The sequence below is a fragment of the Bufo gargarizans genome, chromosome 1 (assembly GCF_014858855.1).
Source record: "Bufo gargarizans isolate SCDJY-AF-19 chromosome 1, ASM1485885v1, whole genome shotgun sequence".
NCBI classification, from domain to species: Eukaryota; Metazoa; Chordata; class Amphibia; order Anura; family Bufonidae; genus Bufo; species Bufo gargarizans.
This window is the reverse complement of record NC_058080.1, coordinates 754,362,864-754,375,030: the sequence shown is the minus strand read 5'-3', so window position 1 is coordinate 754,375,030 and position 12,167 is coordinate 754,362,864. Positions and strand designations below refer to the sequence as shown.

Sequence of the window (12,167 nt, the reverse complement as noted above, 5' to 3'; positions counted from 1 at the left end):
CTCACGAAGCACATCCTTCATAAAGCGGCTATGCTTGGTATTGCAGCTCAAGCCCATTAAAGGTGAAACAGTGAAAGTATAGTAAGTAATGGTCCCTTCACACGGGACGACCATCTAGCAGATTGTCGGGCAGGAAGCGTTCCTTCCCGACAATCTGCTAATCGGTAGCTGAGGTCACCGGTGCATTTATATCCAGTTCCTCACTCGTCCTCCAGCTCTTCACTCGTTCATCAGGTAATCGGTGGTGCGTTTACACTGCCAGATCATCGCTAACAAGCGTTACTAGTAAAGCTGGTTAGCGATGATCTGTTCAGTTGTCGGGCCATGTAAAGTGCCCTTAATGGAAGGGTAAGCCCGGTTGAGTTTATACAACCCTGCCTTTAGGGGAAAAAGAGAAAGGTCTATAGTTAGATAATTTCAGGGTCAAGTAAACCATGAAAACATAAAAAGAGATAACAAGTAATAACACTAGACTATATAGGGAAATTGTACAGAAAAGTGATCCTAAGAGAGAATATGACATTCACAATTCATTCTCCCCTTTGGGTTAATGGTCTGCAAAGTTGGAATCCAAAAGGTTATTGCTATCTGAGTAGGAGGCTGTTACCCCCTGTCCCGAGAGTCGAGACCAGCATGATTATTTTGAATTTGAGTCGAAAATAATGTTTGGCTATGATAAATTGGTCCAGAACGGAGGCCACATTTTTACTGCACCTTGCGGTCGATATATGACTAAAAAACTGTATTGTGGATATGTTACATAGCTTCCCCTACATATATGAGTCCACATGGGCATGAAGTGCTAAAGATCAGATTGTTGGATTCACATGTGAAGAAGCCCCTGACTGGGTCAGTGCTCCAGACTAAAAAAAATAACCAGGTGCCATTGGCTCCTAAACTGAAAAATTTAGGAGCCAAATAAAATTTTTAGTCGCCAAATTTAAAATGCATATAATTATTTTTAGTCGCCAAATTTAAAATGCATATAAACACGCGCGTTTGTGTGATTGACTGCAGTGTTGTCCAATGAGTCTATAGGCCAAAACGTGCGACAAACGCCCAAGAAAAAGCTCAAGAACTTGTTTATGCGTCGGGCGTTTTACAGCGCGTTCAAACGCGCTGTAAAACGCTCAAGTGTGAACCAGGGCCAAAAGGAAGCATTGGTTTTCACGTGTTGAGCGTTTTACAGCGCGTTTGAACGCGCTGTAAAACGCTCAGGTGTGAACTTAGGGTTATTCTTTCAGCCGCATCTCATCTCTACACAGTTACGTTAGATTTCCCAATTTTCCATCAACATCCCCATCCTGGTGCCCCGACAGTGTCATCTTGCTGCCACTCCGAATACTGTGCTCATTGTGCTCCCCAATGCCCTAGGTAGTATACTGCTGAAAAAATAGTGGCCCCAGTCGAAAAAATTTCCCTATAGTGTCTACAGATATTATAAATGCCCCCTAGAGTGCCCCCACTAATAATAATAAAACCATAGATTGTGCTCCAGGTAATAATGCCTGTATAGTGTCCCCAAAAATAATGTCCCCTAATATGTCCCTGTAATAAAAATGTCCCTACAGTGCCTTCCCAATAGTAATTTCCCCCCACATTGCCCCCACAGTAGTAACTTCCCCCTTCACTGCCCAACAGTAGTAATATGCCCCACACTGCCTCCACAGTAGTAACTTCCCCCTTCACTGCCCAACAGTAGTAATATGCCCCACACTGCCTGCACATAGTAATTTTCTCCCACACTGCCTCCACAGTAGTAATATGCCCCAAAGTTGTAATTTCCACCCACACTGTCCTCCATTGCCCTTCTTCTGGCCAGTAAAGTCCGCCAGTGCCACCCCTCTGCCAGTAATGTCCCCCAGTGCCCCCCCCCTCTGGCCAGTAATGTCCGCTAGTGTCAACCTTCTGGCCAGTAATGTCAGCCAGTGTCAACCTTCTGGCCAGTGATGTCTGCCAGTGCCACCATTCTGGCCAGTAAGGTCCCCCAATGCCCCCTTTCCGGACAGTAATGTTTCCCAGTGTCACCCTTCTGGCTAGTAATGTCCCCCAGTGCCACCCTTCTGGCCAGTAATGTCCCCCATGCCCCCCTTCTGGCCAGTAATGTCCCTCATGCCCCCCCTTTCTGGCTGGTAATGTCCCCCATGCCCCCCTTCTGGCCAGTAATGTACCACAGTGCCCCATTCTGGCCATTAATGTCCCCCAGTGCCCCCCTCTGGCCAGTAATGTGCCCCCCTTCCCCTTCCTTTTACTTACCTGTGTCCTTTCTCTGGCGCTCACTTGCTGCTGGTACAGCCCGGGATGGTGCGACACAGATGCGCACACGTCAGTGCTCTGCGTCCCGGCACAGGCGGGCACGATGATGCCATCGTGCCCGTCTGCTCTGGGCTTTTACTACCACATAGTCCTTAGGCCTTCTAGGCTTGAAGCCTACGACGGCGTCGGAGCAAGGAATTATGGGCTCCTATGCTCCGCCGCAATATTCAGCTGCAGCGCTGCGGTCCACTCGCAAATGGCGACAAGACTAAAAAGTCGCCATCTGGAGCGCTGTGGGTATGAGTATTATGTAGTCTAACTTGGTAGTTTCCTGCAAAGTTGCTACAGTTTTTGTTTGTCTGGCCGTGTACCATCTCTGCCTGTTTTACGGATATGACCCTTTGCTGCCTGATCTTACTTCTGCCTGACCTTCATATTGACTGGATGCTGCCTGCCCTGATCTTGGATTCATTATCGTATTGCACATACTCTGGCTGCTCTGACCTCAGCCTGTCCTTGATTACGGTTTTGCCTGATCCCTCAGCGCTCCGCACAGGTTTCTCTTCACCCCCATGGGTCAGCATTTGACCAAACAGAGACTACTCCAGGAGGTAAGAACTCCTGAACATAGATGCCCAATGGCATAGGTAGGTTTAACATAGGACCTGCCTGACCTGAGACCACTTTGGAGGGGGTAGGTGGGCACAGATGTGTTTTGATCAAAATATATTGGCTAAGAGTCTCAGATTTTATTACATCAGTATGAGGGCTTAGTCCATATATAATTCTTGCATCTATTTTGTTAGTGCATTATTATCATTTTTTTCAGTGATTTTTTTTCATAAATGTAGCCATGGACATCGGCATATTTACTTATCATATCGTGCAGGATGTTTTTATCTTTGTTTTTTATCCTTTTTCTGTGATTTTTGTTTATGTTGTAGTATATGCTTGAGGGAGTCGCACCTTCAAGTGTGAATGCGCTCCTATTTTATCTTGGGAGTAGCATTCCTCTGCACTTCCTATCAAACAGACCGCCTTCATTAAGTGGTACATATAGCTGTGCTTGCTTCTCCTCTCATCGGTTGCTGGATGCACATAGAGGTGACCAGGAGCAGCACACTATATGTGCAGAGTCTGCGCTCCTTTAACTATAATGCCCTTTGTCCAGGAGACTTCTTATTTTCTGTCATGATTGGTGTAGGGTCAGCATTAACTTAAAGGAATTGTCCTAGAATTACACTGTATTATTTTTTTACCTAATGACCTATCTTCTGGATAAGTCACCAATATCAGATCAGTAGGGGCCTGACTCCGAGGACCCCAGGTGATCATCTGTTAAAAGAGGCTGGGCCCTGCATGAGTGCCATGACCTATTTCTAGGCCATGTGACATCACGATACATAAGTCACACCGCCTAGTTACAGCTCATCCCCATTCAAGTCAATTGGGCTGAGCTGCAATGCTAATCACAGCCGCTATATGATCTTTGGCGCTGTGCTTGGAAAGCTGCTGGGAGTCTACAGCGCTCATCAGAGCTCTGGTGAGCAAAGTGTCTCCCTGACAGAGATGATCGGCAGGGGTGCCAGGACTTGGACCTCTGCTGATATGATAATGATGACATATCCTGAGGATAGGTTATTATTATCTTTACCCAGATAACCCCTTTAATATATGTGGAGAAATCCGCAAGTTGTTGCTAGAGTCCCTCCATGTAGTGTTTCTGGTCTATGAACACAATAGCCCTTCTTTTTGTCTGTAGGCTTGATTATGATGTCTTGGGATTTGAGGCTGGAAGGACAATAATCTATCAAGGAATTTACACGGCTAGACGTTCTGGCCGTTTATAGCTTACCTATGAATTCTCGTTCTTGATAATCGCCCTGTCTAAAGATGGCGCAGATCACCCGATGAACGAGCAAAATAGTCATTTATCGGGTGAAACAGTTGTTCATTCAGACAGCTACCGGTAAATGATCATTCCTGGACGGCAGATCGTGTTTGTGCCATTGCTTGTCCTCATACTGTGGAGGTGATTGATGCAGCTCTTCATTTCCACTAACGAGCAGGCAGTTACCGGGAAGGAACACTTCCTTTCTAATGCCAGGGCCTGTTTTATATATGAAGTCCAAATGGTGGGGCTAATTAGATAAACAAGGCAATTAATGTCAAGGAGATCATGAAATGAACTGTCCAGCATCTTCTGTAGCTCAGAGATGAGTGGCTTCCTGTGATGCAGAAGTTTAATTGGTTCAAACAGGTAATCTTCAGTGTTATGGAGGAACTTCTCTCTCTTGCGCCAATTTGTGATATTCCGACAGGACCTTTACAGTGTTCAGTCCTTCCAAATATCAAGCTGTGGTGTTGATCAAAGTTGTGACTCAATATCTACTATTTTCTGTTTGATCTCTTTGATAGATTTTTTTTTAAAGAAAAATCAATGGTTAGTACAATTAGGACCAAGTAGCACTTAGAAGGCTTTGGAATTTATCGCAGTATTCCAAATTGTTGCTGAACAGTGTAGGTTTTTGGGTACATCATAGTCCTCTTAGGATCCATTTCAGTTGTTGATATTGAGGAGGTGTTGTACGATAAGGTTTGAGTTTCAGGTATTTGTTGGATTCTTCATCACAGTCTTGAGTATGTGGTTCCTGATATGGGATATACAGAAAATCTCCGGAGGTAGTTTCTTGTTGATAAGATGTTAGATGCTGCTTTGACATCATACGAGAACATACAATGAAATATAACAATAACATGCAGTAGTTCAGAAACTGACCTGGCAGCGTGCCTACAGTATTTACCTCATTCATAAAATGTTGTACATCAGATTTTGTGTTCTCTTCACGTCGTTTCATCTTCTTTCCATTTAGGTTTCTGCATCATAGAATCCTCTATTGATATCTTCTGCATAAGATAATTTTCCTGATTGATCTGTCAAAGATGAAAAGGGATGTAGACAAGATGGTGGAGAGAATATTAAATCTCACTCTAGAGATACTGTATTGGCTTACGGGAGAGGTGAGAGATTCTGATGTCACATTACATGATTCATATCTATGGTTTTATCAGATGGATATGACTGGAAAGGTGATGGACTTTTGAAATTTCAGTAGTGATATTTATTACTGTGTCTCCCTATAAATAGGATTACACAGTGGTGAAGAAGACCTCTAGTGAGCGCTGTCAGGGTCCTGTGTCTGAAGGATGGGAAAGAACCCTGAGCCCAATCACAGGGCCTCCAACTAATTCCCTAAAACATGAAGACATCAATGAACAGAAGATCCTAGAACTCACCCACAAGATGATGGAGCTGCTGACTGGAGAGGTGACACTGCTGGGAATGCTGGGACATTATACAGTAACAGCACTGGAGGGGTCTGGGTGATGACTGTGTCATTGTGTTGTCAGGTTCCTATAAGGTGTCAGGATGTCGCTGTCTATTTCTCCATGGAGGAGTGGGAGTATTTAGAAGGGCACCAGGATCTGTACAAGGACATCCTGATGGAGGACCACCAGCCCCTCACATCACCAGGTGATAGACAGGACTAAATACTCATGCCCTTTAAGTATTTGTATATAAAGAAAAAGTCACTGCATATGTCTCCTACAGATAGATCCAGTAAGAAAACAACACCAAAGAGATATCCCAGTCCTCTTCATCCACAAGATCATCAGGTAGATCTGTAGAAGGCTATGAAGTTATTGTGTTCGATCTTGGTTTATTTTTGTATAATCAGAAAGGTGGAGATGGCTGGATTAAAGCTGACCATGGACATAATGATTTACTAATAATAAGACAGTGTAAATCTTCCATATCCGTAGACTGTCTAGTCTTACTTTACACAACCAATTTTTTAGCTTAGTTTCACTCCAAAAACGCACCAACTTTTTGGTGCATTGTTTGCATTTAAGTCACACCAGTTTTCTGTGAAGTTGCCTGTAGATGTTGTCTGGATCTCACAGTGCTCTGATTATGGAGACTGCTGGTTGGAAGGCCGACCCCTGAAAACCACTCCATAGCATTATCCCACCTCCACCAGACTCTTCAGCTGGCACAATGCAGTCAGGCAGGCAGCTTTCTCCTGGCATTTCCCACACCCAGACCTGACCATCAGACTGCCAGATAGAGAAGTGTGATCCCTCACTCCAAAGAAGACGGTTCCCTTCTCCAGTGTCCAGTGGAGGCCCCACTCAATCCCATGCCTGACATTGTGCTTGGTGATGTAAGGCTTACATGCAGCTGCCCGGCACAGTGCTGTGGTTCTTTCCATTCTACAATAATACCGCTGATGGTGGAATGTTTAGGAGGGATGACATTTTTCCATCTGGTAGTCCGATTTCAGGAAGTGACTTATGTCAGGGGTGGCATCCATTTACAGGACCATGCTGGTATTTAGAGAGCACTTTAAAGTGAGCCATTATTTCACAAATGTTTGTGAAGGTGACTGCGTGGCCAGGGGCTGGATGTTATACAGACGTGGCAATGGCACTGAGTGAAATACCTGAATTCAATGATTGAGGTGTAGCTCAATACTTTTGTCCATATAGTTTCCATATTTATGAGGCTCTTGTCACTGAGTCTTCTTCTAATATCTATCCATCCTCTTGGAGACCAGGAGCCATTTAGCTCAGATAACTACCTCTGTCATGTTGCCATGTCATTTTTGTTCATCATGATGACAGATGATTGTTTTTCTGCTATGACATTTGCTGTGGCTTCTCCAACTGTCCGTGACTTTTACTATATTTGTTTCACAGGTTTTTAATCAGGATAAAGATCTGAATGATATTACTTCTTCAAATACATATGTGAGGAGTGATGACCAGTATAAGAAAGGCATTTCTACAAAGACATATGTTAGAGATGATGTCCAGTGTAAGGAGGAAATTACTACAGAGACATACGTGAGAGGTGATGACCAGTGTAAGGAGGAAATTACTACAGAGACATATGTGAGGGGTAATAACCAGTGTAAAGAAGAAATTACTACAGAGACATATGTGAGAGGTGATGACCAATGTAAGGAGAACATTTCTACAGAGTCATATGTTATAGACGATGACCAGTGTGAGGAGGAAATTCCTACAGAGACATATGTGAGGGGCGATAACCAGTGTAAGATGGACATTTCTAAAGATACATATATGTGGGGTAATGAACAGCATGAGGAGGACATTCCTACAGATAATCAGTCAGGTGAGTGTTAACCACCAATAAAGTAGAGAAGAGTCACATATTCTATTTATTCACTGCCTACAACTGTTTTGTGTAAATTTTTAAAGCCCTATTGTGTATATTCCTGCTTTCTGCCATAAAACTAATTCAATATAAATGAAAATATGATACGATTATGGCCTCATGCACACGACCGTTGTTGTGTTCCGTGTTCGTTGTGCCGTTTTTCGTGATTTTCTGCAGACCCATTGACTTTCAATGGGTCCATTGAAAACTCGGCTAATGCACCGTTTGCCATCCGCGTCCGTGATCCGTGGTTCCAGTCCGGCAAAAAAATATAACCTGTCATTATTTTCGCGGAAAACAGTTTGCGGACCCATTCAAGTCAATGGGACCGTTAAAAAATGCGGAGGCACACAAAATTGTCGTCCGCGTCCGTTTTTTTCCTATCATTTGCATGGCAAACCTGTCTTAGACTTTTTTTCACTTTCCGTTATGTCTGGTGATCCTCCATAAATAAAGGAAGACACACGGAAACAAAAATGGAAATGGCTCACGGAACAACGGAACCCCATTTTGCGGAACGGAACACAACAACGATCGTGTGCATGAGGCCTAAAGGTGATAACACATGCTATGTATTATGGATAAATATGGATACAAAAAATACACATGGACATGAAATATACCAGTGTGAATGGTGATTTCTTTGTGATCTACTGTCTGTGCTGATGAGGCTAAAGTCCCTTTTATCCAGTTACTCTGTAATATGGATCCTTTACTTTAAAAGGGTATTCCCATCTTGGACATTGGGGCCATATCTCTAGGATGTATGGGTATCGGAACCCCACCGATCAGATGCGATTCAAAGGATAGATCATAAGTAAGAAAAATGTGGAAACCCCCTTTAAGGTTATAATTTCCTAAAATTAAACATTTTTTTTCTTCACAGATGACTATACCGAGAGCACAGAGGGTCATGAGATATGTTCAGATTTTAAAGAAGGTGATTGTGGTACTGCACAAGATACATATGAAGAGCATGCCATTATCCCAGATATACCCTCAGACCTTCACAGCCAAGATCTATCATCTGATCCTTTTCAACATGTCCTATTGTCTGATAAATCAAATACTGTTAATCAGAATAAAAATCACACAGGGGAGAAGCTCTTTTCATGCTCTGAATGTGGCAAATGTTTTTTCCGCAAATCGTGTCTCCATAGACATCAGGAAATTCATACAGGGGAGAAGCCATTTTCATGTTCAGAATGTGGGAAATGTTTTACTCGGAAATCACATGTTGTTGAACACCAAAAAATTCACACAGGAGAGAAGCCGTTTGTCTGTTCAGAATGCGGGAAGTGTTTTTCCATGAAGTCACATCTTGTTGAACATCAAAAAACCCATACAGGAGAGAAGCCATTTTCATGTCCAGAATGTGGGAAATGTTTTACTCGGAAATCATATCTTGTTATACATAAGAAAATTCACACAGGGGAGAAGCCATATTCATGTTCAGAATGTGGGAAATGTTTTACTCAAAAATCAAATCTTCTTAAGCATCAAAGAATTCACACAGGGGAGAAGCCCTTTTTATGTTCAGAGTGCGGAACGTGTTGCTTTCAGAGAGCACATCTCATTGATCACCAGAGAATTCACACAGGGGAGAAACCATTTTCATGTCCAGAATGTGGCAAATGTTTTAGTCGGAAATCATATGTTGTTGACCATCAAAGAATTCACACAGGGGAGAAACCATTTTCATGTCCTGTATGTGGAAAGTGTTTTAACTACAAGTCAGCTCTAATGGCACATCAGAGAACACATGGAGAAAAAAGATTTTCATGTCCAGAGTGTGGGAAATATTTTTCCAGCAAAGCATATCTTCTGAAACATCAAAGAATCCACACAGGGAAGTAGACATTTGGGGGGATATTTATCAAACTGGTGTAAAGAAGAACTGGCTTAGTTGCCCATAGCAACCAATCAGATTCCTCCTTTCATTTTTCTCAGCTCCTTTGGACACACAGGGAACGGCAAAACGTATAGGTAAACGAGACTTCCTGGACATTGACAGCTGATTGCCAGCTACTTTTAAACTAGGGTGAAGTAAGGCAGAAAGTGCAGGTGAGGTGCATTGTGCGCCTTCAGACTCCTCAACTACAGTATGTTAATCTGCTCCCAACTTTCTCTACTCGTTATGACGTTATGGAGGAAAGAAGAGCCAGCAATGGCACACTACGGAAGAGATACTTGAGAAAGTGCTGGAAAACTAGTGAAACAATGACGCTTGAGTAAGTTCTGCCAAAGACTTTAATAAAAGAATAAGAAAAAACAGCTTATCACAATCCATCTGTTTTACATTTTCCTAACTTGCCTATGACTTGGTGTTTTAAGTGATGGCTTATTCTCAGGATAGGCTAGAACTAGCTGAAAGGTAGGGGTCCAACCACCCCCTGCCAATCAGCTGGTCTGAGTAGCTCCATCAATGGAAGTCAAAGCTGTAGCTACAAAGTACCAGCAATATTGTAGTGGTGGGAGCTCACTACTACAGCAAGGCTCCCTATGGCCATCGCATAAAACACCCTGGACAACCATAACTTTCCTCACATCTTACTGACAGCACAATAGTGGTGTCCTCTTGGCAAACTAATTCAGAATAGAACGCCCAGGGGTTGTCCTTCTAAAAAATCTGTCTGCCCAACCTATAGTAGTTGACAAACGTATTATGCAGTCTCCAAGAAGCTGCATTATAGATTGAAAGAGCTGTTTACAAATACCAGTAGCATGGAACCCTAGGACATCCTACTGGCCACCTCCTTGCAATGCATGGCTTCACAGCTTTGATTCTCAACCTTTTTGACTGACTTATTTCTAGACAAATAGATTTTAATGTATCTAGAAATGTATAGATTACATTCACTGGAATCTTCCTTTAAAGGATGGGTTGGGACAAAGCACCAGAAGTGAGAGAACCTGATCAGTATTTTGAAACAAATTGACCCTAGGCAAGAAAGAGAAGCACCCCGTCTCAAAGAAAAATGAGAAAAGGGTCCTTTTAGGAGATGTTCTGCATCTCACCGATTCTTTTGCCAGTTGTAATGGCCAACATGAAAAAGACTGTTGGGCTGCACTCTATGTCCCTTTAGTGAGGTGCAAAGTGGAGTGGGTATAATCCCAAGTCCAATAATAAACAAGATACCACTGCACTGTCAAATTTGCATGCAAGTAAAATATTTCTTTATTCTTTTCAATATCCTCCAAATAAATTGGCAAAAAGGATGTGACAAATGCGTCTCAGATGTGTTCTTTATTTCTCCCAATAGTGACTCTGTGACCAAGGTCACATTTGTCACATATATCCTAGACATCCTTTTTTGCCAATTTATTTGGAGGATATTGAAAACAATCTCTCCTGGTGTTGTGGAAATTTTATTATATGGAATTATGCAGACATTTTATCTTAGGAACACTCTAGCAGAGGGTACTTGGGTTGAATCGGGACCAGCGGTAAAACCGTCAGTATGAAAACCTTTTCATGGGCTTGGAGATGTGTTCTCAGTGTGTAGGGAGACATTTGCCAGTTTGTGAGCACTAAGTGCAATGCACTGGGCTTCTTCCCTTCAAATGTCTATACACATTAGAGAAGTGAAGTCTGCATAATGAGAGATACATTTTATACATCTGCTGTGGCTTTGCTATCCCTTTTATAGATACATATCTGCTTTTAAGACATGCATATCTGCCTTGTCGGTATACTCGTACCGTATACTGACAATAGCCATAGCAATGTTCCGCTGATAGTCCCAAATCTATAAGAACCAGTAGAATGATTTTCACTAGATACTTGTCACTTTGAGCAGTATTAAATGGGGTCCATGCTGACAGTGATGGGGGATGGGCGGCCACCTGGCTGATCAGACAATGGATATGACTCATCCTTCTTTATACAGGTATGAGGTGTGTGCATTGCACTGTTCGGCCATGTTGATGCCCTCCCCTGTCCTTTGATATGTACCTGTACTTTCTCGGCTGACTGGTGAAATTGTAAAGCCATCTCCTACTGGGCGTCGTTCTATTGCCTTAATAAAGAAGGAGTCTGGAGCCGATTGGGGAGCTTTTTTACACGGACTCCTCCAGCTTGAACCAGCATTCTGTCTGACTCTTCCTGGGCTAGAGAAGTACTTCATCCCTTATACAGAAAGAACTGAATAATAGCTACGGAATTGTTTGTGCTGGGCGCACTTTAATACTGAAGTGCATCAGAGATTTTTGCGCAAAGTTCAACCAAATTATCCATATCATCGGGCACCGCTCCATTAGCTCCTGAAACGTATCAGAGGCATTACTCAGTCCGAAAGGCATTCTCAGAAACTTATCCAATCCCATAGGTGTGATAAATGCTGTCTTCTCCCTGTCCTTTTCTGCAACTGGCACTTGCCAATACCCACTGGCCAGATTAAGGGTGGAGACGTAGTGGGCCTGTCCCAATGCTGCCAAGGACTCTTTGATTCAGGGAAGTGGATATGCATCCTGCATGGTACAAGCATTCAGGTGCTGATAATCAACACAAAATCGTATAGTCACATCCTTCTTCTTCACCAATATAATCAGAGACGCCCAAGGACTTTTACTGGGCCAAACCACTTAACTCTCCTGCACCTGCTTGGGTAGAGTTTTCACTTCTTGATATAGCATCGGTGGGATCTGCTGATAGTGTTGTCAGATA

The 12,167-nt window shown here is 43.0% G+C and overlaps 1 protein-coding gene across 2 annotated transcripts in view; it reads left to right on the top strand.

Moving 5' to 3' along the window:
* The window catches only part of LOC122925175 (oocyte zinc finger protein XlCOF22-like), a 36,330-nt gene extending 26,580 nt beyond the window's left edge, over nt 1-9,750 (top strand). The window contains exons 2-7 of one of the 2 annotated variants that reach the window (XM_044276686.1): nt 5,130-5,277; nt 5,405-5,584; nt 5,668-5,791; nt 5,870-5,934; nt 7,018-7,456; nt 8,388-9,750. In XM_044276686.1, the coding sequence (XP_044132621.1) occupies nt 5,200-5,277; nt 5,405-5,584; nt 5,668-5,791; nt 5,870-5,934; nt 7,018-7,456; nt 8,388-9,358 (1,857 nt within the window). In that variant the 5' untranslated portion in view covers nt 5,130-5,199 and the 3' untranslated portion in view covers nt 9,359-9,750. The remainder of the gene's footprint in view (nt 1-5,129; nt 5,278-5,404; nt 5,585-5,667; nt 5,792-5,869; nt 5,935-7,017; nt 7,457-8,387) is intronic. The other variant, XM_044276687.1, reaches the window with a different exon arrangement.
* Nucleotides 9,751-12,167: the final 2,417 nt, after the last annotated feature.